The 22,776-nt window shown below is 43.4% G+C and overlaps 1 protein-coding gene across 3 annotated transcripts in view; it reads left to right on the top strand.

Annotated features, from left to right (window-relative positions):
- RPN2 (ribophorin II) overlaps nucleotides 1–21,241 on the top strand; it is a 51,750-nt gene extending 30,509 nt beyond the window's left edge. For 2 of the 3 annotated variants that reach the window (XM_025263492.2, XM_006051724.3), the window contains exons 10-18: nucleotides 4,086–4,177; nucleotides 5,882–5,996; nucleotides 9,995–10,189; nucleotides 11,467–11,553; nucleotides 13,057–13,152; nucleotides 14,502–14,577; nucleotides 16,459–16,588; nucleotides 18,093–18,140; nucleotides 20,923–21,241. In XM_025263492.2, the coding sequence (XP_025119277.2) occupies nucleotides 4,086–4,177; nucleotides 5,882–5,996; nucleotides 9,995–10,189; nucleotides 11,467–11,553; nucleotides 13,057–13,152; nucleotides 14,502–14,577; nucleotides 16,459–16,588; nucleotides 18,093–18,140; nucleotides 20,923–20,935 (852 nt within the window). In that variant the 3' untranslated portion in view covers nucleotides 20,936–21,241. The remainder of the gene's footprint in view (nucleotides 1–4,085; nucleotides 4,178–5,881; nucleotides 5,997–9,994; nucleotides 10,190–11,466; nucleotides 11,554–13,056; nucleotides 13,153–14,501; nucleotides 14,578–16,458; nucleotides 16,589–18,092; nucleotides 18,141–20,922) is intronic. The other variant, XM_025263493.2, reaches the window with a different exon arrangement.
- Nucleotides 21,242–22,776: the final 1,535 nt, after the last annotated feature.

The raw sequence follows: 22,776 nt of genomic DNA, 5'->3' as shown, positions 1-22,776 counted from the left end.
CCAATATTTTTAATTGTTTCTTTCACTGAAAGAAGCACTGACTTAAGTTCCATATCTAATCAATTGTTGCCTTATCCAAGATCATGAAGATTTACTCCTATGTTTTCTTATAAGAGTTTTATAATTTTAGCTTTTACATTTAAGTTTCTGATCCATTTTTAATTAATTTTTCTGTGTGGTGTGAGGTAGGGACCCAGCATCTTCCTTTTACATGTAAATGAGCAGTTGTTCCAGCACTTGGTTGAAACGACTGTTCTTTCTCTGTTGATTTGTCTTGGCATCCTTGTCAAAAACCAATTGACTGTAAATATAAAGTTAATTTCTAGACTTGCGGTTCTATTCCATTAATCTATACTTTTATCCTTATACCAGTACCTAGCTATCTTGATTGTTGGAACAGCTTGACCTTTTGTAACATCAAATTTGGTGTTTGTGCAAGTATTTCTGTGGTTGCTGGAAAAATTAAATAAGTACAGAATAGCAGAAATGCCTTATAGCTCTGTTACTCGTGCAATGATAATAAGCTCCCATTGAGGCCACTGCTGTCCTTTTTCTTTTCAGTGATGGAGTAAGTATTACAAATCTCCTCTCTTCCTCTTCTTTTTATTAAGCTTTATGCATGTGTGTGTGCACGCATGTGCATGCTCTGTCACATACGCAACTTTACTTTGTAATTTCAGTAGTAGTCACACTTAGAACCTCAGAGCGGGTCAGCAGGTCCTGTTTGCTCTCCTGAGAGATGCTTGACATTGGTCAGAGTGCATTAACAGTGGTTTGGTGTGGAAGGCCTGTAATAGCACTCATTGACATTGGACTTGCTGTCAGGGGAAGCATGGGTTTTAGAAGCTGTCATTAGCATTAATTGCCCCTAATGCACCATTATTTTTGACAGTAATGAGCTAAACAGGGAGGCTATTGCTCTCAGCAGAAAGACTGCATTTCCTGGCATTAAAACTTTGAGGTGTATGTGGCGTGCAGCACAGGCAAAGGAAGGCCTGGTTGATTCACTGTAAAGCAGGCTTAGTGGCATTTAAAGTGGCTAAACAAGTCCCTTTCCTATTATAAAAAAAACGAATCCTGCAGTGTTAGTTTGAAGGAAGGAGAAGGAGCGGCTAATCGACAGGGATCCTCCTCTGAACTCTTTACAACAGGGCTTTGAAAAAAGTTACTGTGATTTTTATGTCTCAGTTTGCTCTAAGAGAGTAGCATAAAAAAGCTTTTCTTTTAAATGTTTCCAGAGACCCATTTGCAGTAAGATTTTAGGGGCAGAAGGACTTGTTTTAAATTGTTCCCTATTTAAGAGCAGCCCTATGGTTTCTGTGCAGCACAGGAAGCTGTAACTTGGGGGGCCTTTTAAAATTAGGGCTGAGAGTGATCCCACAAGGACTGGAGCTCACTGCTGTCTGCCCTCATTATTCCGTGTCTCTGCTGTGAATGCTTTTAAGTCTTCCGAACGAACACACAGTTGAATCTTGATTAGCAGGCCTTAGTGACCATGTTATTATTGAAAGCTTATAGTCAGGATTCTGAGTAAAAACCCGCAAGTTGATGGCTTCCTTATCACTATAATTAGGATACATGGAGGAACCTTATACAAATCTTTAAACATCTGTTTATATTTATCCATCTCTTGAAAGGGAGAGCGATTTTTTTAAATTACATTTATTGGGTAGTACTTTTTAATACAAAACTGTTTATAAAGAAGAATTTGTCACACAGTGTCATTGCTCAGGTAAGCCCTATTTAAAAAAAAAAAATAGTGGACTATGCATGTAGTTTAAAAATTCAAAGTGTAAGAAAGTATGTAATGAAATATAAAAGCCTTCTCTCATTCCTTTGATCCAGTCCCTCTCCTTTAGTAACAGTTAACTGTATTTACTTTGAAAAAGAAGAATGCCCATATCATTGAATGTATGCACATTCTTTCTTATTTACACAAAAGCATTCATTCTATAAAGTTACATTCTTTGCTTTTGTTACAAAGTAGAGCCTCCCAGCTTACCCCTTGGGGTCTGTTCAGCTTCATGGCCTCCCACTACTCCCCACCTCCACGCTCCCCTGCCATAATTCAATCGGTGGCCAGAACTCAGTGACAGGTGATGTTAAATGTAATTCTGCCAATCGGTGACTGTGTATTCAAAAGTAGGAGATATATCTCCTATCTGTCCATAGATACCTACCGTGTTCTCTTTAATTGCTCCAGAGTAATTCAAAGTGTACGTGAATATCCCATTATTTATTTAACTAGTCTCCTGTTTATGGACATTTAGGTGAGATGATGATTTTAAAAGCACATTTACAGATTAAATGAGTCCGTAAGAGAGTGAGAAGTGAAGAGGGAATTATCTAGTTGATGTTGATGAAGATTGCAAAGTAATTCCCAATGAAAACAGATTATAGCATGGAGTGGTTGCTCAGGTCCTGCCTCTCCCTAAACTGGAGGCCTGCCTAAGCCCTCCTGCTACCCATTTCCCTCCCCATCCAAGCGCTGCCGACTAGGGTCACTGATCCTCCTGCTGTGCTTCTGTAGCACTTTGTCCCTCCCTCCACCAAAGCAGCCTGCTCTGTTGTAATTTAGCTTTGCCTGTATGCTTCCCTCTAGGACAGGAAGTGCATCTCGCTGTCTCTGTCTGTCCCTGCACCTGAGTGCTCCAGATGCTCTTGGGGGTTGTGGGGAAGTGATCTCAGTGGGGTGCATTGCTAATCAAAGCTGGTTGACTACTTTGCCAGAGCCTTCCACTCCAGGTTTTCTCCAAATGGAAGGCCTGCCTGTCAGTGCCTCTCTGGATTGAGCTTTGTAATAGCAAAGTTGGCTCTGGTTGTGAGCCCTGTATGAGTTGTGAAGCTGTTTGCTCAGCAGAGCACCCGAGGGCCAAAGTAGAGGATTCTAGCTCTCTCCTTGATAGTTTATTCAACTTGAAGACCAGCGGTTCCCCTCCCCCTACCATAATTCACCCTGTTGCCTAGATTCAGTGACAGACTATGATGCTAAATATAGTTCTGCCAATAGGTGGCTTTGTATTCAAAAGTAGGAGATAATAATATCCTTATGGCCTTTGGTAATAAATCTTTTATTAGGGCTTTCTTTTTTTTCTTTTTGAGCAAAACAGAACACCCCCCATTCAACCTGATAATTGAGGTTATTGTCACAAAATAGTTATTATAGAGGCAGGAGAGAGGCTGTTAAAAAGAATTACTTGATAGCTATCTTTATCCCTTTTTAATTTTTCTTCTTTGCCCTTGATTTGAGGGTGTCACACCTTCATAGTGTGTTTGAGAAAAATGCTGAAGCTTTGATTCAGTTATTTGCCCAGACTTCTCTCTCTGTTCCTTCATCCTGACTTAGGCTGTAAACCAGTGGATTTGGCAAGGATTACCTTAAACATTAAATTCAAGTTTTTCAAATATTTGAAAGTCTCATAGATATGTTTACAGATTAGAAGTGCTTTGGGATTGCATAATTTGCGCATTCTAACTTTGATTTTAAATAAAAATTTTAAATAAAAAAGTTCCCCTGAGTAGACTTCTAGCGTGTTTTCTCTTTTGGAAATTTACATTTATTTGAATCTAATTTTTAAAAAAATTTCGTGTTTAATAGCATTGGCTAGCTCCTCTTTGTGAAAATGTTTATAAGGAATGTATAGAATTTAAACACTGAAAGAGTCAAGAGGGATTGGTTATGCTTGTAACAAATTCCAGATCTCAGTGGCTTAGAATTGAGTACTTGTTAATTTAAACTATTTGAAGGTTACTACTTAAGGACTTTTTACCCCCTTATTTTTTTTAAAGTACCTGTGAAAAGATCCACTTTGTTTCCTTTCATTTCTTTTTTAATATATACCATTCATCCAAAGCCAAAGAATGGAAGATGGGATAAGAATCAAGGAGTTACTTTTAGGCCTCTGGATTGAAGAGATGGAAATACTACCTAGCTGGGTCAGTTTTACTAAAATTATTGGAGATTCCTGTCCTAGGATTTTTTTTCATGCCTTGACTCACCAGTAAGAGAAAACGTTGGATGTGTATGTTGATTACTGGTATATTCACCAGTTGACTTGGCGATTTTCTTCCATGTTTCACTTTAGCTCAGAGTCAAGATTTCCACTGAAGTTGGCATCACAAATGTCGATCTCTCCACTGTGGATAAGGATCAGAGCATCGCCCCCAAAACAACGCGGTAGGTGGGATGCCTCCTGGGTCCAGGGAGAACCCAGGCTTGAGCTGGGAAGACAATGCCAAGGCCCTGAGGCCCTCCAGCCATCTTTTCCATGTCAGCAGTGACCCAGCTTGTACTCCAAATTAAAGAGGCTGTTATTCCTCTGGGACTGCACCAAGGGTGCTGCTTGGCATTCAGACAAACTTGGGGTTTGTCTATATTGGCAATCAGTCCCTGAACAAACTATTGTATTGTATGTATATTGTATACATTATACAAACTATTAACAGTCCACAATTTGGGAAGGAGCTCGCCTCAGAATGTAAGTCTGCATCAGACTTATTCCCAGGCACACTATTTAGTTCAGATGATAATTTAAAAAAAAAAAACTTTATTGATGGAGGAAGCAGTGTATTAATTTATTTTCTGGTGTTATCTGTTTTTCCTCACAATCTTGAACTTGCTTTTAGGGTCCTTATGGCCACACTCTGTGGCCCACAGTGGGTCTGAAATCAGTTGTATGTCTCATAGGTCCTTAGAGATGAGATGGCAGGTACCCAGCGCTAGGGCTGGGATTGCTTTCCTCCAGTCCATGGAGATCACTGATCAGTCATAGCATTGGTGATTGTGGAACTCAGCATCTTTTTTAGCACACACTTCTAGGTCACCATTAGTAATTGATCAGAGTTCGTCCGGAACATTGTATGAAGCCCACTTCTTAGTTCTCTTCCAGATCCTTGAATGCCCATCTAGACCTCTGGGTAGAATTCAGACCCCAAATTTCCTCAACTGGGGTGGCTGTAGATATCACAAAAAGGAGGGGGACCCTCAAGGTCATTTTGAAAATGGGATGTTAGCCAGAGACTAGAATCCAGGCATTCACTCCTTTTAAGTCATGTGAAAGGGTTAGGCTTTCTGTCTCTGGCTTGTATATTTTTATAGAGAGCACTGTTGAGAACCCACTGGAATGATGTCTGTAAGAGTGCTTTCCAGAGTTTAATGCTCTATATAGATGAAGAGTTGGTATTACTCATAAGTAAATAAGCAGGAAATACAGCCAGTTGTGAGCTCTATAACCATTTGGATTGTTTTTTTATCCTCCGGCCATCCTAACCTAAAATCTCAGGGGATAGCTGAGAAAAGTTTTCTCATTACTCCTGCCTTTGGAGAAAATGACTTTTTAAAGCTCAATTTCAGGCAGAAAAATAGTTGAAACAGTGTGAAAGGAAAAAAAAAGAATGCAGCATTAAAAAAAGAAAAAGCTGTCAATAGCCCTCATTCTTTTGCATCTCCCACCTCCTGGTTTCCCAACCATCCTCACATACGCTGCTAATGTCCATCCTGTTAATTTTTTTTTTTAATCTTTGTGGTTCTGCTAGCCCAGCTTTCCAGTTCACCTGGGAGCCTCCAGCAGGGCGTGTGAGTCTCTCTGGTGCCTGGCTTGGTTGAATCCTTAGATCCTTGAAGTGAAAGCCTGGAGACTCACACATAGCATTTTCCCCAGACCCTGATGGAAGTTGATTCTGTGCTTTTCTCCATCTTAGCTTTATCAGTCCCATTTGCCCTCGGGCCATAGACAGTTCTCCACTCTTTCAACCACAGAAGTGTTAGAACTGAGAGACAGAGTTGGGAGAGAGAGAATTAGGCAGCGAAGTGAAGTTGGTCTCCTTCCCTCTGTTCTCAGAGATCCTCTCTGAAGACTTACCATATAAATGTCTCTTTCAGGGTGACCTACCCAGCCAAAGCCAAGGGCACATTCATCGCGGACAGCCACCAGAACTTTGCCTTATTCTTCCAGCTGGTAGATGTGAACACTGGCGCTGAACTCACCCCTCACCAGGTCAGGAAAAAGCCCAGACAGTTCTCTTAGCATGAAACCTTGCTGTACACGATAGTTGCGTGGACGTGGTATTTAACACCAAGTCAAGAAAATTCTGAATTCCTGCTTTCAGGTCTTCACTCTGAACCCTCACAGTCTGTCAGGTTCTCCCCTGTGACACTCTAAGGACTGCTGATTTTCATAGTGAGAATCCTCTGAAGTCTCAGCTGCTGGCAGAGTGATACTCAGGAGAGGAGGTTCCATCACTGGAATAACAATTTCCTTCTCATCTCACAGATTTTCTGATTTTGCCAGTGTGGTGCAAAATAGTGTACTCGTGCTCTTACAATCATGTCTACACTATCCAAATGGAGACCAAAACTTGACTTGGTGGGTTTTTCTGTTTTTTATATTTTTAGCAATTGTACTTTTTAAATAATTTTTTTCAAAAACCCAGGCAGATAGTTACAGTATGCTTGTATTTTTAAGCTGGGGTGAGTTGGACTTCTATATCATTTCATGTACTCCTTTTAAATATACTTCTCATAAATTACCAAATGAGATCATTGCTGGTTTAAACATTTTATATGAAGATATTATAAAATAATTTTGGTAAATTTCCCATTACAAGAATGTGTAATTGGGACTTAAATTCTAACTAATTAGTCAGTACATTTATTTATTAATTCAAGTCAGTAAATGATTATTGCAGATCCATTAATTTCAAGATCCTGGCCTAGATTCTTCTAAGGATATAAAGATGAGTTGCAGGAGACACAATGCCTTGCCTGTAGAAGTAAATCATGATTCAAAAGAAAGGTTCATGAATTAAGTTCTTTATATCGTAATATAATGTGTGGTCCCAGGATTTGTTTTTCAGATACCAGTCATTTTTTATTAATTTTTTTTTGGGGGTAAAACTTACTGAGTATAACTTGGAGGTAGAAGGAATAGAGTACAGACGCTTATTTGAGTAATTCTCCCACTCAAATTGTTCTTATTCCACCAGCCAAAGTTTTTAAAACCAGCTGCCATGTCCTTTCTCACATGCTGCTGATTATTTTTTTTTTTTAACATGTCCTGAGTTATTCCACTTGAGATAAAATTTATTTAATTGATTTTGATGTTTTCAACCCCTGTCCCCTGTATGACACATATAATGATGAGAAAGGGCCTTAATAAATAACTCTTTCATTGCTGTGGATTAAAACACAGGAATAATTTATCACGGGGACAGGGGTTTGAACTCTTGCTTTCTGGGCTAAAATTTAATAAAAGAAGCAACCATCAGCCCTGAGTATCTTAGTCATTTGCACCTATAAACATACCATGCTCTCTTATCCTAGAATGTCTTTTTTTAAATTGAGGTATAATTACAGACAATAAAATAACAGATTTTAAATATTCTTACTTAAGTATAGTTAATACAGTTTGTGCAACCACCACCAGAAATAAGATATAATGGATTTCTATCAGCCCCCAAAATTCTCTCATCTGCTTTCTGTCCAATTTCCCCCACCCCAAAGGCAACCACTCTCTGATTTCTATCATCCTACATTGTTTTGCCTATGTTTGTCCTTCATGTAAATGAAATCATTTAGTATACTGTCTTTTGTGTCTGGCTTCTTTTGCTCATGGAGAAGGAAATGGCAACCCATGCCTGGAATATCCCATGGACCGAGGAGCCTGGTGGGCTACAATCCATGGGGTCGCAAAGAGTCGGACATGACTGAACGACTTCTGTGTGTGTGTGTGTGTGTGTGTGTGTGTGTGTGTGTAACCCTGAGCCTTCTTTTAGAGAGATTAGCTGGTGTAGGAAAGATATTTAAGGCAGATTAGCATTTACTTGAAGCTTTTTTCTTTCTTCTTTCTGACTATAATAAAAACATATATTGAAATAATTTTGAAAAAAGGAAAACTTAGGCAGTGTAACCAAAGTATGTTTTGCTCTGGCCAAAGCAGATTTTCTATTTTGTAAGAATCTGAAAACTAGCACTTTTTTTTTTTTGGAGCCCCCCCCCCCCAGCTCCGCCCGCCCCGCAGTTGGAAGTTCAGAGTCTTAACCACTAGACCAACAGGGAAGTCCAAAAACAGCACTTTTTAACTTGTGCCTACTAAGTATGATGAAAGCAATAGGCTTCATTTCTGTCTTCCATATGTAAAATAATGATTATTATTGAAAAGATTCTCAAACCATATCTTTTTCCCAGAGAATCTGATATAGCTTTTGTCCTCTCAGACTCCCTGGCCTTTCTTGCCTCTGTCTTCCCACTTGGTTGAGAATAACTGTTCTGTGCACGGCCTCATCCATGGTTGTATTGTAAACGGAAATCCCAGAAATGCTTTGAGTGTGGAAAAACAGGAAAGAACCTGGGCCCTAGTGGCCTTGGCTTAGGTGCTTTCTAGTAGTAGTCCTTGAGTTGGAGCTTGCAGACTTAAATCCACACAGAGAGGCAGCATCAAAACAGACCGTGGAGGTGAGTGGATTTACTTGGAAACCTTTTGGCTTTCTGTTTCTCGTTGCCGCAGCTGCTGCACTCGTGCCCAGGCCCAGAGTGGTTGCCCCTGGCACCGCCATCCCTGCCCTTCTCGGCTTCTCTCCCTTCCACCCCCAGTCTCCAGAGAGCTGGGTCAGCCCCACTTAGCCATGGCTATTGCTTCAACTCCGTAGCATCTCCCAGGTCCTTCTCAAAATGACACTTGCCAATGAAAGCCCAAGAGAAGAAGGACTATGAAGAGAAGTCATTATTATACAAAACAAAATTGGTGGGATTAGGATTAGTGCAGGAAGAGCTAGTGAGGAAGTAAAACTTTAGCTGAAGACTTGTCTCATCCAAGATCCTAGAAAGCCTGGCTTACAGACCTCCTAGGTAGAGATGGCCTTTTGCGGGTGAGCCTGGCTGCTTGCCTGTGCTTGGCTGTGACAGGAGGAAGATCATGCAACCAGGCTCCTAAATCCCATTCTTGGCCACAATTGCAGGAGCCAGGAGGCTTCACAACTCTGGGTCTCTTTCCCTAAATACTTTGATGGTTGTTGTCTGTTGCCCAGGTGTAGAGTAATGAATGAGATTTAGATTTTTTTCCTGTGGATCCAGCACTACCTGTGTGACCACGGCAACTCATTTAATCCTCCATGCCTATGATCTGTAAAATGAAACCAATCTACCGGCTTTGTTGAATTCTTTATTTGGAAACTTCTGAAAGCAAAGCTGAGTGTATTAAGTGTTGCTGCATCTTATGTGCAGAAACCTTATTTTCTTATGCCATTGGGGGATTATGTGATTAGACTTGTATCATCATATTGATAAATGTTTGTTGACTAGATAGTGTATAGCAGGTCCTACGCTAAATGCATTACATACTTTGCTGTGAGTCTTCATACGGATACAACACGTGTAGAAGTTAAATCTGTCTTAAAGATGAAGAAATCAAGGCTCAAGGAGGTTAAATAACTTGCTCAGCTCTTAAGTAGTGAAATCAGATCTGATTGTCTTCAAGCCTGGGTTCTCTCTGACACTGGGCTGCCCTGCATGATGAGAACTCTGCCTTGCTATCCATCCCCATGCCTCCTCTCCTAAATCTTTAGCTGGAGGCACTAGGAAATTGAAAATGGGCTTCTTACAGTTTCACCTCATTTCCCTTCTTTTCACCCTCTAGTGAAGAAGTTAATTGGGCAGCAAAAGGCTGGCAGGAAGAGGAAATTACAGCCTCAGCAAAGGGCTTAAATCATTCACAAACTGGGCATTCGGCCTACAAGTCGTTGAGATTTGGCCGGACCCCTAAGTTAAATTTCTTGTACTCGCAAAAAGTACTGTCTGATCTCGGAGCTATAAGCAGGGTGGGGCTGGCCATTCCTCCTGCTTTCTCAGACAGGCCTGGCTGACCTCAGAACTCCCACTGGGACAGAAGAGCTGACAGCCTGCTGCCTCAGGGATCTGGGCCCAGAGGGAGTTTTGAAATCATCAGATGAAAAAAAAAAGAAATCATCAGATGAAAAGTTGCGTTATTATTCCATCCAGACATTTGTCCGACTCCACAACCAGAAGACTGGCCAGGAAGTGGTGTTTGTTGCAGAGCCGGACAGCAAAAATGTGTACAAGTTTGAACTGGACACCTCCGAGAGAAAGCTCGAATTTGACTCTGCATCTGGCACCTACACTCTCTACTTGATCATCGGAGATGCAACTTTGAAGAACCCAATCCTATGGAATGTGGTATGTGCCTCCTTGTATCTTCACCCAGACAAGAGTGGCTATGCCACAGTCAGACAAAGATGGCTCCTCTCCAGGGCGTGGGCTTTGTACCCAGGCCTCTCCCATGCCACCCAGAGGGCCATAAATAAGGACACATCATGCTGGTCCCATTGGTAGTCTTAGGGGCGTGCACATGGCCTGGCTAGCATGTCATAGGGGCTTCATAAATAGTGATTGAGTGAATGAATGAAGTATATAGATTTGCCCTAATGGGTTCTAGCAGATTTCTTTAAAAGTTGTACTTGAAGAAGGTTTTCATATTACAGGCAAAACACTGCAGGGAATACACAGATATAAGAGATAAAGGCTCTAGCTTTTGAGGTGCAGTGTGCCCTTGCAGGGTAAGCTGGAGAGGGGCCTGAGGTTTGAAATCCAGTTCCAGTTTGTTATGGTGTGGACTAATGAATTGCAGGATATTCTAATAACCATCTAGGATAACCAGGATAAACTAATACCCTTCAGCTGCATAGTATATTCATAGTTTGCATAGTGCACTTCACTTACATAACTCACTTTGGGCTGGTGGGATGAGAGGAGGCTTCTTAAAAGACATGACATTTGAGCCAAGGGTTGAAGAGTTGCAGGGGTTTTTCAGGATTGTATCCGAGGGGCTGTTGGATGATCACTGGGGGGCAGCCTCCAGGAAAGTTTAAGGTGCTTTCAGTGAGATACGAGTGGGTCTGCTTTGCTGGAGCACCTGAATCTGGTCAAGGGCAGGAGGTGGTGAGGTGGGGAAGGTAGCAGAGGCCAGAGGCCAGGCCTTGAGTGGTGGGTGGCTCCCTGTGCAAGACAAAGGGGCAGCTGCATTTTTCTTGTTGTAGTCAAAGCTCCTTTTCTTCTTGGATTTTGGGCTGTTTTTGTATGAGAGCACTTTTTCATTTCTTTATCTTTTTTTTTCTTTGTCTGAGACTAAATTATACTTCCCAGGAGCAGTTTCTGATTGCTACTGTAACAGCCTGAGTACCAACTGGGATTTTTGTATTAAACAGCCCTGTGGGGCTCACCAGACCAGTAGAAAATTGGAACTCTTGCTCTAAAAAGCATTTTCAACAAATACTTATTTTGTTCTTGAAATTTTTACTGCCTCAGTTTGTTGGCTAATGACTCAGAAGTGATTGGACTGCTTGGAGCTCCTTTCAGTCACAGTCCTGGATGGGAGTTGGGAGATACTGTCCTGCTGATGAATTTCACCCCTTTCTCTGCCCCTGAGCCTTTCATCGCTGCTCTTACTGTTTTAGGCTGATGTGGTCATCAGGTTCCCTGAAGATGATGTTCCGTCAACTGTCCTGTCCAAGAACATTTTCACCCCCAAACAGGAAATTCAGGTACATCCCAAAGGGCTTTTTCACTAAACACAGGAGAAATGGACACATGAGAGAGGGCAGCAGAGCCCCAGGCACTGGCTGTGGTTCCCTTTTCAACCTGTTTAGATGATATGTTGTAGCTTGGTCTTTGCCACCCTGTGGATCAGGCAGGGCAAATGTCAGCCCCATCCTGGAGCTTAAAAAAACAGGCTCAGATTGCCTGCCGGCCAGTTCCCAGAAAGCAGATGACTAGAGACAAAATCAGAACCTGTGTCTGTTTTTCCTAAACATGCAGGAGGTTCAGTCCTCTGATCACTGCTTGAAGCCACAGCACAGATGGGTCTGGCTTTGCTCCTCTGTGTTCCTGCATAGACCGGGGCCGATGGAGCCCACAGGTGGCCAACTCAACTGGAGCATAGAGCTTTCACCCCCTAGGCCAGCCCTTCCTCTCTCCTGGGATTCACCTTCCTTGCACACAAATATTAGAAATCCCTGCCCAGCCCAGTCCATGGGACTGTTGTGAGGCTCAAAATAGTTCCCAGATAAGGAAAGAATAGCTTTGAAAAGTTTCTAAAGCAGTGTACAAAATGAACACAATAATTGTTAAACAGTTGGAGCCCTGGTTAAGGAAACTGAGTGGATCCACTCAGTGAACTGTTTTGGAGTCCTCAGAAATGATTATACTGCAGTAACAGGGAAACTCAAAATCTGAAATAATGGTGAAGTGTTCCAAGCAGACTACTGACTCTTACTCCACTGTTAGAAAAAAGCCAAGGGCCCAAAAGGTAAAGTAGTAGTATTCTTTTTAAAATTCCTCCTGATGTTGCTATAGCATCATTTAAGAATGTAGAATGCAGTTAAACACTGGAAGGTATAACCATGATGACAAAGGGTGCTAACTGATTTTGTAGGGTGGGGTAGGCAGCAGCAGCTGCCACAGGCCATATTAGAAGTCCCTTTGTGGCAGTGACAGCAGAGAGGAGCTGAGGTTAAAAATTTGGGAATAGGAGTCTCACATGGAGCTGCCTTGTCATGGAGCTGGGTTGACTGGACATTGGCAAGCAAAATTTAAAATAGTTAATACAGCAGTTAGCTAACTTAAATCAGCAAAATATGATGACACCACCCTGGGAACCCAGAAACATTGTGGAATCCAGCATCCTGCCTGGGATGTGTCACCCTAGTCATCCAGATGCTTGGGTACCATTTTTTTTACCAGGTGGATGCTGCTTGATAGGTTGCATCCTCTAGCCTCTAAATGGCAGTGAGTTTTGGAGGAGAAAAGAGACTTGGGCAGTTGTGAGCTGGGACTGGTGTAATGTCCCTGGAAGGAGACCCGTGGGAGCAGAAGCCAGTGCTGGGAAGAGGGAAAAGGCTAACGGGGTGCTCATGGCCAGGAAGTCTCAGCCTCTGGAAGGCATTTCCTCCTTGATTGTCATTGGGGTTTTGGCTCCTGGTATACATGGCAGCCCCCGCTTGGAAGAACACATGGTAGAATATTCCTGGTGTGTCTTCTTTTGGCAGCACCTGTTCCGCGAGCCTGAGAAGAGGCCCCCCACAGTGGTGTCCAATACATTCACTGCCCTGATCCTCTCGCCCCTGCTCCTGCTCTTTGCTCTGGTGAGTTGCTGTAATTAACATGGGCAGCGTGTGTCTGGCGCCAGACTCCACAGATGTAGCCGTTCCAAAGGAGACTGTGCTCTGGCCTCAGCACAGCTCCAAAGGGGTCCAGCAGCTGTACCTGAACCGATGGTCCAAAAAGTTTAGAATAAATAAAATTACCTACTATAGGGGACCTGCCAAAAAAACTGATCCCTTAACAAGGGGCATGATAAAGTACCTGGTAGCCATTATAAATGGTCAAAATATGGACATGGATGCTCCATACAAATGTTCAGATGAAGCCAAGTGTGAAAAAAGCAAGACCTGATGCTGATAGCTGTAGAAAAAATGAGTACAGAGGCTGTGCATTTCAACACTGTTTGGAGCACAAAACTATAAACAACCTAAAGTCCTCATAAAAGCAAGTGTTAAATAAATTATGGTACATCTACACAATGGAACAATATGCAGCTCATTAAAACAATGGATAAATTTATGTACTTGTCAACGGATATGACAAGGTTGTTAAGAATGTCCTATTGAGTGAAGAAGGCAAGTGGTAGGATAGGGTGTTTGGTATCATCTTCTATGTTTAAAAACCTTAAAAAGGCATTAACTATTGGTGTTGGTCACCTCTAAGGAGAAGGCCTTTTAGGGAGTATAGAGAAAGGACATTTTTACCATTTTAACATGCTATTCGAATATTTTTTTTTAATCGTCTCTTTTTCCCCTTGTCTCTTTAAAATCTATAAACATAGATGCAGATCCTCCAAGTTCAGAGAATTTTGAGAACCATATAGAAAACTCATTAGATTTTACTTTTGGAAAATTGTCGATGTTCCTAATCCTCTGATTTTAATAAAAGAATTATTGCTTGGTCAAAATCTGAAAGGCATGCCACAAGCTTTCAGAAACCAACCCTAGGCACCTGTTATTTTGAGTAATCAGAATTTCAAAAGGCAAAGAACCCATAGTGAGCGCACCTCCTCCCAGCCGCCAGTGAGTTTATCTTACCAAAACTTAGAGACATTAGCAGGGGTACCATCACTTCATCATCAATACAGTTTTGGACCTTTCCGTTTCATGGCTTCACCTGTTTTAAAATAGAAAAGTTTGCTGTTGTTAAAAATGATTTTCAAGCACTTTTGCGAACAGGTGTTGGAATGCCTGTCTAAAGAAAAAAAGGGAACGGTTTTTCCTTTGGACTCACAGTAGGGTGGTTGTCACTTGGAGAAATTCCCTGTCCTTCAAGTGTGTATGAATTTTGAAGCCCTTAGGGCTGTTTTTTGGATTAGCATGGCACAGTGTGGGTTGCTTCCCTTTCAAATGCTAATTGTCTTCTTAATTTATTTCTCCCCATCTTTCAGTGGATCCGGATTGGTGCCAACGTCTCCAACTTCACTTTTGCTCCCAGCACAATTGTCTTTCACCTGGGACATGCTGGTAAGCGCCCCAGGCTGCTAATTCCGTTTAACCTCCTTTGACATTTCGCCTGCCCACGCCAAAACCCTGTTAAGTAGACCCACAACCTATTAACTATAATGACTTAATAGCATAACATTTCCCTCTTCCTCCTGGCCTTTTACAACAGTTAATATGATGATAAACCTGTTTGGCCCATCAGCTTAGAACAGCTGTCATTATATCGGGTTTCATTGTATGAGGCTGCCATTGGCAGACCATTTTACCCTCAGTTAATAGCTCTGTTCATTTCCAGAGATTACTCACTTATCGCATCTTTACGTTGAGCCATCTTCCTGGATGGAGAGCATTAATGCAGTTTCCAAAGGTTATCTTCCCCCACCATATCGATCTTCACATTTGCTGGCGGCTGTGTCCGGACAGTAATAGAAAACAGTCCCTTCCACAATCAAACACGCTGTCCTGCATTGTCCTCTAGAGAACTTAGGACCTAAACGTTACAAGACAGTAAATTCACAAATTAGTTAAGCGTTTCAGAAACTTTTCGACACTATTGGATTGGTGGCCCCTGCATTTCACCAAGACCTCAATATTCTTTTCTGATTTCTTTGACTTCTGTAGGAGCCCTCCTCTGCATTTCTGTAGTGTTCAGATTCCTTAGGGGTCCACAGATGAACCCCTTGAAACTCTAGGCAAATGTGTATCTCTGTTTTCCTGGGGAAAGAGAGAGTCTATCTCTTTGATCAAAATTCTAACAATGGTCCGTGACCTCAAAAATGGCTAAGAAGCCCTGCTGTAGTTCATCCATCATCCTTCTGGGCAAAATCGACAGGATGACCTTTCTCTCCAGCCCAGTTACTGAATTTGAGTGATAGCCCTCCTGGGTCAGGGAGAACAAAACCTGAATATAAATTTGTTTAGAGCCGTGACTTTTTGTGCCAGAGTGCTTTTTGTGCACATTCCCGCATTTGACTCACCACAACCCTGATGGGGGTGACCAGGACAGGAGTTATGATCCTGGTTTGACGGGTGAGAGAGTTTCGGCTCAGACAAATTAAGTGGCTGTGAAGAGCAGAGGCTGGGTCAGAACCCAGGGTTCTCAGTGCCCAGACCTGAGCTGCCTTTTTTTTTTGTAATATTTTCCTTTTTTTTTTCTTTTTTTTAATATAGACCATTTTTAAAGTCTTTATTGAATGTGTTACAGCACCGCTTGCATTGTTTGTGTACTGGTCTTTCGGCCACTAGCCACGCGGGGATCCTGGCTCCCGCATCAGGAATTGAGCCTGCTCCACCTGCATCGGGAGGTGACGTCTTACCCACTGGACCACCAGGGAAGTCCCTGGGCCTGAGCCCTTTGGACTAAACCCTCCTCCTGCCCTCCTTGCTTCCTTCCTAGTCTCAATGGCAAATTAGCCTTAATTTTTTTTTCTATTTCTCACTTTTAGTAAAAAGGAAAAGGATTTATTTCTTTAATCCTGAGGGCTTTCATTCAGAATTTGAAAAATCAGCTGAATCCCAAGTTATTAGGTTGGCCAAAAAGTTCATTGAAGGTTTTCTAGACGATGGTACAGAAAAATCCGAATGAACTTTTTGGCCAACCCAATGTAACCTGACAGCAGTTTTAAAAAACAAATACAAAACCGTCATTTAAGAACAGAGATGCAAAACCATGGAACCAGATCACTGAGATCTGGTTCTTACCTCCGAATTTCTTGGTAGTCAAGACTGAGAAGCAAGTATATTGAGTTACGTATTTTCTGGCATCAGAGGAAAGGAATAAAACCAGCTGGTCTATAAATACAAACCTGTTCGGGCTCCGCAGTTTCTGGCTTCTGGTTGTCTTCTGCCCTGGGCAGTGTCACTGTTTGATTCAGTTGGTTCTCACGACGCCTGTCCTTGTAGCTATGCTGGGGCTCATGTATGTCTACTGGACACAACTCAACATGTTCCAGACCCTGAAGTACCTGGCCATCTTAGGCAGCGTGACGTTTCTGGCTGGCAACCGGATGCTGGCGCAGCAGGCAATCAAGAGGTAAGGCTGGAGGCAGGTCAGGGGCCCAGAGTGGTTTAGAAATATTTTTGTCAGCTCTGTCCACCCAGCTCTTTGAACCAACAGTATGTGGTGAACAGGTTCATATCCTGAGGGGCCATTGTGACACCTCAATCCAGCCTGAAACAGAAGCCTTTTAAATCAGTTGTGATGATAAGCTTTAACTATATTAAAACCACAACAGTTTATGCCCTGACACATTAGAACGAGAGAAGAAAATAATTGCTTCGTGAAGATTAAAGTGGATCAGGACAGGTGGCAGAAGATTGTAGTTAAAGTGCTAGCCGTGTAACCATTTTCTCCTCTGCCGCCACAGAGAATCCTTCTCCACGCTTCTCCCATGCCCCAGAGAGGGACTCCTCTGTAACCCCAACAGCCTCCCAGAGCTTTTCCTCCTAAGCATGAGGTCCATGCTCTTCCCCTCCAAAAAACAGCATCGGGCAGAGGCCCCTGGCAGGGAGCACTGCACGGGGGCCCGCATCATGTCCCCGAGAACCAGACAACTTCAGTTCACACAAAGGGTCAGGGCCCGACGTGATGGCGGCTGGCTGGCAGCTTGACTTTCGAACCTGGATTAGAAGTAAATTTAAATGTCACATTGGTGTTTCTCATTGATTTGACTTTATTAGAACTTGGGTGATTTCAACCACGTAAAGGTCAATAAGAAAAGGTCAGAATTGCTTTCACCTTTGAAAGTGAACATTTTCAGACGTGCCCTGCGTTCTCCTCTCCAGGACTCTTGCTAGAAGAATGTAACTTAGTACCCTCAGTGTACCCTCACTGCTGCTGCTGGTTAAGTTGGGCAGGTCAACAGAGCAGCGTTCTCAGAGACCATATGGGTGGGAGAGCCACATGTCTCCTTCCTGCCCGGGTATCCATTGTGAGTGTTCTGAGGGCCTCCCGGGAATACCGGCCCAGGGTGCTCCCTGCCTCTCCCGGGGTCGCCCGCATTCCGCTGGGGGCTCCCAGAGCACCAGCAGTGGCAGCTGGCTCAGTTCTCAGCCCCTGCAGCAGCCTTAACTTGGCAGCTCTGTGCTGCATCTGAGAGAGAGCCAGGGGCTCAGCTGTTTTCTCTCAGCAGAGCCCTGTTTTCTCAGAGCAGCCCGTCTAGGCCCCAGGGAGCCAAAAGGCTGTCCTCTGCTGAGCTCTCTTTTCTGGAAGTTGCTCACACAAGACGAACAAGATTGAGAGGAGATGGGGGTGGAAACCATTTCATTTAGATCCCACTCAGCAGGAGTCCCTAACACAGATAAAATGGAGTACATTTTTTGGGGAGGAAGACCATGGCTCTCATGCCCCCTCCATCCTATATAGAAAGTTACAGCTGTCTGTTGCTGTCTTCATGAGTTCTAGAATCAGGCTCTGCCCCTGGGGAAAGCAGTGACATTAACAGAAGCTCTTAGTTGGTTGTTTGCCATTTCTTTCCTCAGCTTATTTCTCTTCTTACTGTCCTTTCTTGACTCTCAAACCCTCTTTCCTTTGGCAGGATCGCTGCAGAGCAGAGCAGTAGATTGGCAAAATATAGGACACTACGGTAAAGATGAGGGGCACTCAACCCAGGAGCAGGGCCCCTTTTCCATCTTGCCCACGTCCATGCATGTCAGTTACTTACCTATTTTCAGCACACTTCTTCCTTCCCATCCCTCCCTACCCCAGAGCTGAATTCTGAGGCCATTTCCCCACCTCCTGGACCAGGGCAAAAGCCAAAGCCCCCGAGTTAGCCTAGCTGGTGGTAACTTGGCAGTGGAGCAGCCTGGACCTGGCTTTGACTGTAAGGCTTCCTCCTCACTTGTGTCCCACAGGTACTTCATAGACACAGCCCCTCTCTGTGTGAATTCATAGGAGAGCAGAGTTGAGGAAAAGACTGATTTAACTTTAGTACTTCTTAAAGGGGACCCCTCCCACCCCCCATTCAGGACATCTAAATTCATTAAATGATAGTCCCATGGAAAATCCCGGCACACCTGGTCACCGTTCTAGGCCTTTTTGTAGTAGTATCCTCTGGTTGGGCCAAACAGTGGGGTTTGGTAAGACACTAAATTATAAAGACTGATGGCCACAGATCAAAGCCAGCATCCAAACTCACGTTCCTAGAGCTCAGGACATGGTTCAGGGGTGCTCCTTGTGTGGCTTAAATGCCCAGTGAAGTACCACCCGTAGTCTTGTCAGGTCCTCGGATGAGGATGGAGTGGAGGCAAGGTGAAAGGAGAATGTCTGATGCTTCACTGATCAGCTCCTGTAGTCCAGGGATTGGCAGACTTTTTCTAGAAAGAGCCAGGTAGTAGTTTAGGCTTTGTAGGCCATGCGGTCTCTGTTACAACTACTGAACTCTGCCACCATAGTGTGAGGACAGCCCAGTCCACGTAAACAAACCAGCATGGCCGTGTTCCAGTGAGATGTTATTTACAGAAACGGCTGGTGGGCTTTATTTGGCCCCTGGGGCACAACGTGTTGACCCCTGAACTAGAACAACAAAGAGAGGGGAGGTATTTGAGTTTTCAGGTCATGTTCCCCCTTGTCCTTTGCCATGGAGATGGCTTTCCCTGCCAAAGCAATGGAGCCATCTAATTTTCACTCCTCTGGAAACAGGAGAAATTCACAAGAGCATAGAATGTAGAGCCTTTGCACTGATGTGTGAACAGAAGCTGAACCACTCGTTCTCAACATAGAAAGCAACCACATGTTTTGATTTTTTTTTCAGTATTAATTCATATACAGTAAAATTCACCCTTTTTAGTGTATAATTCTGTGAATCTTGAAAAACGTAGACAATCTTGTAGTAAATACTACCTCAACCAAGGTACAAACTTATTTCCATCCTCCAACAAGCTTCCATCCATGTCCCTTTGTGGTCTGCCCCTCCCGCCCCATTCCTCAGCATTACCCATTTGGTTTTGTCCTGAATTATAGTTGCTCTGTTTGAGATTTGCTTTCGGAACTAGTCCTGCATATTGAGCTCTTTAATTCTTTCAGACTAACTGGATTAGGTTTGTTTTTCTTGATTTTTAGATAGTCAACCCCCCACCCTGCTACCCCCAAACTGTACTGCCTGAGAAAGAGGAAAGTTGCTTGATCATTTGGGCATCTGGGACTTCCTGATGTCGGGCCCTCGTCTTTTATTGGAGAGTCCCTGGTAGCCAAGCGTTTTTAATCTGAGGACAGGTATCTACTTGATCAGGCATAACAGAGGGCTAGCTTCTCAGCCACAGTGGAGGCTTGTGGGTCACCACACTTTCACCTGTTCTTATTTCATAATTATACTGTCCTCTCTGCATAAATATTTCAGAGCACACACTTTTTTTTTGGCTGAACCATGTGGCTTGTGGGATCTTAGTTCCCTGACCAGGGATTGAACCCATGCCCCCTGTAGTGAAAGTGAGGAATCCTAACCACTGTACCACCAGGGAATTCCTGGGACACACACATTTTGAGGCACCTGGGAACCTCTGAATGTTGGCACAGAATTAGGGGCACTCAGGATGAGTTCTACACCTGTGCGTGTGTGCCCCTTGGGGCTGTTGGTTACTGGGTTTGGAGCATGCCATTCTGCAAGACCTCCTTGTCATCGCATCAGCCCTCACCACTGGGTCCAGCTGCCTGTGAGGAGAGCATGTGTGTGAGCCGCTCGCCTCTGCTCACCAGAACCGTCCAGATCACCTCCTGGGTGCTATCACCCTCTGGTCGCACAGTGTCTATCCAGATTATCATTTTCCTTCTTGTGTTTCTCTGTCACTTCTTGAAGTCTAGGGGAGGCTAAAGAGATTTAGTGAGATTTAGATTTAATTTTTTTTCTGTGAAGTTTAGATATCCAGTCTGATCATTGACAAGAATATGACCACATGGCAGGAATATGGTGCAGATTTCTGTACCAAAAGGTCAGGATGTCATCGTCCAAGCTACATGAGGGCCATGTGTTATTTGGTGGACCCAGAGTCTGGGAAGTTGAAGATGAGCATTCTTTAAACCCTTCCTCTAGTTGAAGTGTACACTGTCCTTTTGGCCTTACACTGTGAGAGGTGTGCCTGGAATTAATTACCTCATCTTGTGTCTTCACATATCATGTTTACTTAGGTATCATCAGGTGTGTTTCATTATTTATTTAAGTTGTCATCAGCTTTAGTTTGAGCTGTCTTTTCATTTTTCATGAAATGAGATGGGACATAAATAAATAGGACTAATAGAGGAATGATTATTCCCTTACAAATGGGATCTCATAGTGGGAGAGGACCTTGGTTTCTCTGTTGTCACCAAGTTAAGAGCTGTAACAGTGAGTTGGAACCGTCGATAATTTTGTGTTTGTCTCCATTTTCTTTCAGAACAGCACATTAGTTCCAGAAAAAGGAAGGAAGTTCTGAAAGCTGAAGTGAATATTGATAAAAGGAGTTAAGGACAATTTACAGTTTGAAAAGAGGAATGAAAAACCCCTTTATTTAAAAAGAAGAAAGTCAAAATTGTGGTTATACTTTGCTTGTTTTTCTCTATCCCCAGCACAGAGCAGGCACCCAGATACTTGGTTTCTTTGGCATGGTGCCCCAGCAAGATGCTGTGAATATTCTGACTTACCCACTTGTTGCATTGAAAAGTTGAAATCTGTAATTAATCTGTTAATGGAATAAAGAGAATAACAGGAACAAAGACCTGAGAGGGTTTTTTTTTGGTACTTTGGGGCTGGTGGGGTCTCTAGGACACATGACATGAGGCCTTAGTTGGAAAGTATGCTTGACGTGATGGCGAGGTGATTCTCCAGGACCTTTGACATTCGTCCTCACTGTTTTCCTAACAGAACTGAGAATTGCCTAGAAAAGCCAGCATCCTTTCTTTGTGTCCAGCACTGGGTACCACCTATGCCCTGCTGATATCTGAAGGCCCCTCTGCTTTTGCCTTCTGGAAAGTTTGGTCTTGGCGTGCAGTGGGGAAGGGAAGGGAATATCTTAAAAGAAGGCTGAGCCCATGAGCCATCTTAGGTGCTAAGAGGGACACACGCATCTTGGAAATGCCCCTTTGGAGTTGTGCCCAGGACCACCGTTGCACAGAGGTCATATGGTATCACCTAGGAAAGCAATACTGAACTGTGTATTCCAAATGTGCAAACTTCACTGTTGGGCAAGCCTACTTCACCACAGGGTGAAGGACTTTTGGCAAGTGGCTTAATGTCACTAAGATTCCTTTTTTTTCCTTCTGTAAAAGATAATGACGGTACCTTCTCACATGACTGAAGGAGCTTCATGCATCTGAAATCTTGGCCTAGTGCTTGGCATCTATCCAAACTGGCCCATAGTTACACACTTGGACTCATTGCCTTTACTTCCATTAACTGAAAATAATAGGAGACTTCCCTGGTGGTCCGGTGGTTGGGACTCGGCACTCCCAGTACAGAGGGCCTGGGTTCGATCCCTGGTTGGGGAACTAAGAGCCCACATTACCACAACTAAGCCCAAGCACTGCAACTTCTGAGCCCATGCATTGCAACTGGAGAAGTCTGCGAGCTGCAGCGAAGACTCAGCACAGCCTAAAAAAATAAACATAACAAAAGGTAACTTCTGAAATACAGGTAATCCTCAGAGTATTTACTGAGTTTGGGGTCAGGGGAGAAATGATTTTAATCAGATTGCTTTCCAGCTTAGCTGGACTTCGCTACAGTGAGGGAATGGGGATTTTGATTGGGGAGAGAGGAAAGGCGATTCGGGAACTCTGGGCTAGTTCTGAATGGGATTCTGCGGGGGAGAGGCCCATATGGGCAGTTACAGGACTGCCTCTAAGATGGAAAAGTGACTTCACCTTTCCCAGAGGTTGCAAACCGGTGACCCATGTTTCATTTGATCCATATTTTTTTTTTTAATTGAGTCAGTTGCTAACATTCACAAATTGAGAAAATTCATATAAAAATCCAGGTCTAGGGTTTAGGATTCTCTGGAAAAAGAAAATCAGAGCTGGCAACATTGAGCCTGATTTCTGAATGGCAACCATCAGCTGAAGCTGAATAGCTCTTGCCTTTGAGTGGGGCCTGCACTCTCCGCCAGCCATAGTCCCACTCCACCCCTACCTGGCCCCAGATGGTGTCAGTTCCACCTACCCTGGTCCTGTTCCCCCTACCAACTTCATGGGATTGGCACCTGCCTGGCCGCTGTAGACGTGACTTGGAGACCCACTCTGATGGGAAAAGGTGATGT

The sequence above is a fragment of the Bubalus bubalis genome, chromosome 14, assembly GCF_019923935.1.
Source record: "Bubalus bubalis isolate 160015118507 breed Murrah chromosome 14, NDDB_SH_1, whole genome shotgun sequence".
NCBI classification, from domain to species: domain Eukaryota; kingdom Metazoa; phylum Chordata; class Mammalia; order Artiodactyla; family Bovidae; genus Bubalus; species Bubalus bubalis.
This window is presented reverse-complemented; position numbering and strand designations above follow the sequence as displayed.